Here is a 4,222-nt window from a genome sequence, read left to right as displayed (position 1 = left end):
TGGGAATGTATCCTAAGAATATAATTAAAGATTAGTTATAAGATGTTCATCCCAGCAATGCAATAGGAAAAATTGAGAACCAACTGTCCGGTTGGGAATTCATTTCTTTTTCAGCTGTAATGAAAATTTGCAAGAAGGGGTTGCTTGAGTAAATTATTATGTATCCACCCAGATGGTGGAACACTGCGCAGCCATTAAAAGTCATGTAGGAGAGCATTTGACTGGAAAGAAAAATGCTCTCTGAATATTAAAAAGGTTATAAAATGATATGTATTATGTGATCTCAATTTTGCTCTTTTAAATATGGGTGTATACTTACAAGACAGTTTTAAAAAGACTGCAGACATACTCCAAATTGTTAATAATAGTGGTTATCTTTGGATGATGGAATAAAGTTGTAATTTTTCATTTGGTTTTCTGTAGTTGCTAAATTTTCTACATTAATCATGTATGGCTTTCATATAATAAATAAGATTTAAAAGAATCAGTGTAGTTTTTAAAACTTCTGGAGAGGTGGTTGTGGAAGAATGAAGGGTTCCCTGCAGCCCCATTCATATAATGGGGTTTTGGTGGAGGAGGGGAGTTGTGAGAACATTTGTGGGAGCACCTATTGCTTTATGAATTTTATTCTTTGGAAGTAGCTGGAATCCACTCCTTGTACAGGGAACAGCTGTTGCCCTGACTTGGTGGCAGCCACCTAAAGAGGTGTAGGGTGGATGGTGGAAAACAGGAAGAACCTGTCACTTCAGAAGAGGAAAAGTTCCCTGCCCCCAAAGCTGAAAGCTTCTGTATTATCCTGACAGTCCTGCTTCTGAAAGCAAGATGTGGCTTTTTCCCTTTGACTCTTCCCCAGTCTTGAGATGACCCTGTGCCACCTCTCCTTGCCTTCTCAAATTGGCACAGATACTCACTCCTCCCCTAATGGGTACCAAGCCCTGGCGGGAGGGGGCGGGGGGGGTGCTTTTCAAGATTGGGGCTGATGATCAAGGTCACCCCCTCTGTAGCGAGGGGCCCTGGTGGGTCGCTCTTGGAGAAAGGGAGTTGTTCCCTATGAGAGGTACCATGTCAAGGCGCAGGACTCCTGGAGTTTACATGGGGTTGCTGAAATGTGTTCAAGGTCTGGAAACATCGGGAAGGAAGGTGGCTGGAAGGAAGTGATGTGCCCCCGTGTCCGCCCCCCGCCCCGCCCCGCTCCACAACTGACTGGGGTGGGGCGCGGGGCAGAGCGATGGCGAGGTTTATGCCCGTAGGAGTGGGTTTGCCCTGGCCTCTAACTTCAGGGCTGCGTGGGTAGGGTGGGAAGGAGGCACAGCAGGTGAGAGGGGAGAGGAGGTGAAGTAGGTGAAGGTTCATATGGCTGGGCCTCTGAGAGTATCAGGTGAGATTAACAAACCATTTCCGGATTTGCGGGGAAGTGGGGACACAAGAGGGCTTGGGAAGACCCCTGTCGACATCCAGAAAGCCTCCCTAAGCTCCGTTTACGGGTCTGATCCCGGGAAGCCCCCTACCCTCCATCCCCCTCGAAGGCGGCAAGTGGTCGGTTGCGGTGGCTCAAGGGGCGGTGGCCCCACGGCTTCTCCAATCACCGCCCAGCCAGGGGTTGGGGGCGTGGACGAGACCTGGAAAAGTTAAAGCCGATTCCGAAGGCGGAGCGGGCGGGGGAACCTAAGGACCCCGCCTTGCCGGGAAGCCTGCACGCAGTCTCCGCAGCGGGGTGTTGGATGCGTCGGGGCTGAGAGCCCGGGAGCCCCAGGGACCGATCCGGACCTAGCCCGCCCGCCAGGCCATGGCGCCCTCTGGGCTCCTCGTCACCGGCGCCTCCTTCGCCGCCTTCCGGGGGCTGCACTGGGGGCTGCAACTGCTGCCCACGCCGGGATCTGCCGCCCAGAACCGTTGGAAGTGGCGGAACATTTGTGTCTCCCTGGTGCACAGCCTGCTTACGGGGGCCGGGGCGCTGCTCGGGTGCGGGGCTTAAGAGGTTTCGGAGGCACAGTGGCGAGGGCGAGGGAGGGGGGCGGTTGGCTGGGATTAAGAGACCCGAAGGCATCTTCAGAATCCATGCGAGATCTCGAAGTGTCTGAGGCTGGGGTGGGTTTGTGGATGAGTGGGTGGTGTCGATCCGTCCACAGCCGGAGAATGGATCCGTGTCCACACAGACGCTGACCATGGCTCTCCCGTCTCCTCCAGGCTGTCGCTGTACCCTCAGATGGCCGCCGACCCGATTCATGGCCACCCTCCCTGGGCTCTGCTGCTGGTGGCTGTCTCTGTGGGTAAGTCTTCAGGGAAAGCTGGACCAGTTTGGGGCAGGGGACAAACTTCCAGAAGTCATTCCGGGTCTCCTTCCCTCTTCCATTTCTTGATGGAGTGAAATATTTCTGGCAGCTTTACTGGGAGGAAACTAAAGAGGCGGGAAAGGTGGAGATTCTCCAGACTGGACACTGGCTTGGGGGAAGCCTAACACCAGCCTCCCCTCCTTGCCCACAGGTTATTTCCTGGCAGATGGAACTGACTTGTTGTGGAACCAGACCTTGGGCCAGGCCTGGGATCTTCTTTGTCACCATGCGGTGGTGAGACTTGGCAAGCCGCGATACAGGGAAGGAGGCGTGCCCAGCCTGGGGGTTCCTAGTCTCTCATCAGCCTTCTGTCCTGTGACTTCCCCCGGAGTTTCCGACCCCTGCTGGCACTTGATCCTCCCAACCTTGGGCTGAACTGGGGGGAGGGGATTACTGCTGCCACAGCTGGAGTCAGCACTGCCCAAGGAGACTGGATTCCCACAGGTGTCCAGTCTATCACAGAAACATTGACTATGGAGCTTATTAAGAAGGGGGAGTCCCAGTACTGGGAGTGGGGATGGGGTGTGAAAGCACAGGAATGCAAATGGTGGGAGGCAGACAGCCCGGGGCCAAAGCTGCTCCAATTCAATTCTATGGAAGGGTTGTTTCAAGGCCATTCAGGCTCCTAACATATGGGTAAACATAAGGTTGGCTTTGTTGGGGGCTGTGTGGGAAGTGCCACAAACTGCTTGGGAACCCTTCTTGAGGACTGGGATGTTGGGACCTGATCGTGTTGGGACCTCATAGGTGGTAGGTCATGGAAGGTCCTCTGACCTCTGACCTCGGCTCCCCAGGTCGTGAGCTGCCTCAGCACCGCCGTTCTGTCTGGCCACTACGTGGGCTTCTCTGTGGTGTCTCTGCTCCTGGAGCTCAACTCCACCTGCCTGCACCTACGCCAGCTGCTGCTGCTCTCTCGCCAGGCTCCATCCCTGGCCTTCAGCGTGACCAGCTGGGCGACCCTGACCACCTTGGCCCTCTTCCGCCTGGTGCCGCTGGGATGGATGAGCCTGTGGCTGTTCCAGCAATGCCACCAGATCCCTCTTGCTCTGGTCATCCTTGGTGGAACTGGACTGGCCATTGTGGGTGTCATGAGCATCAATTTGGGCATCCACATTTTGGTCAGTGATGTTTTGCGATCTCGGCCTTGCCCACCCACCCTTGGAAACAAGGAAACCAGGGGCACTAGGACAGATTGTGATGGTGAGTCCATCACCAGGGATGATTCCACTCTCAGGCTGAGAGACTGAGCCTCAGGCTCCTCCTCTGCCAGGCCTGGGGGAGGGAAGACCAAGACCAGGAGATGCTGGTTTCCAATGCACTATCCCCCAGGGACAAGGCCTGGACTTGGTTTTCAGTATCTCAGTTCCTCTTCAAGCTAACTCCTGCATTCCTAGGATCTGAGGAGAAATGCTAATATTCATGAATGGGTGGGAACCTGGGCTACTGTTCACTGAATCCCATCATCAGATTACTGCCCTTTTCAGGAAACTAATTCCAGAGGTACAGCCTGTGCTACCAATAAAGGGTAGTGGGAGGCATGAAGCTGGAAGAAACTGCCATGGGAACAGAGACTCTGCTATAGCACAGGAACAGATGAGTAAAGTGGAAGTCCTTCTAGGATCAGAAAGAGATCTGGTCAGAAGGGGTGAAGATCAGAGAGAAGAGAGACCTCATCCATGACCAAATTATGGCAGAGGGAGGAGGGTTCAACAGGTGCTGTGTAACCAGTAGGGATGGACGTAACAGTTGCTAAGAGACAAGAAACTGGTGATGTTTCTGGTTCTCAAAACCATATCATTCTGTTTGTATTTCAACCTAGTCCTACTGTGTCCAGCATCCTCCTTTTACCTTTTTTTAGTGTCTTTGGACCTTTTTTAAAAAATGCAGAT

The 4,222-nt window shown here is 53.4% G+C and overlaps 1 protein-coding gene across 1 annotated transcript; it reads left to right on the top strand.

Moving 5' to 3' along the window:
- Positions 1-1,786: 1,786 nt before the first annotated feature.
- Positions 1,787-3,589, top strand: TLCD2 (TLC domain containing 2). The gene is made up of 4 exons (XM_068977181.1): positions 1,787-1,962; positions 2,188-2,270; positions 2,485-2,567; positions 3,128-3,589. The coding sequence occupies exons 1-4, from the start codon at positions 1,787-1,789 to the stop codon at positions 3,578-3,580; spliced, it is 795 nt and encodes a 264-aa protein (XP_068833282.1). The 3' UTR covers positions 3,581-3,589.
- The last annotated feature ends 633 nt before the right edge of the window (positions 3,590-4,222 follow it).

This window comes from Capricornis sumatraensis, chromosome 8 (assembly GCF_032405125.1).
Source record: "Capricornis sumatraensis isolate serow.1 chromosome 8, serow.2, whole genome shotgun sequence".
Taxonomy (NCBI): Eukaryota; Metazoa; Chordata; class Mammalia; order Artiodactyla; family Bovidae; genus Capricornis; species Capricornis sumatraensis.
The sequence above is the reverse complement of the archived record's forward strand: the minus strand, read 5'-3'. Positions and strand labels throughout refer to the sequence as shown.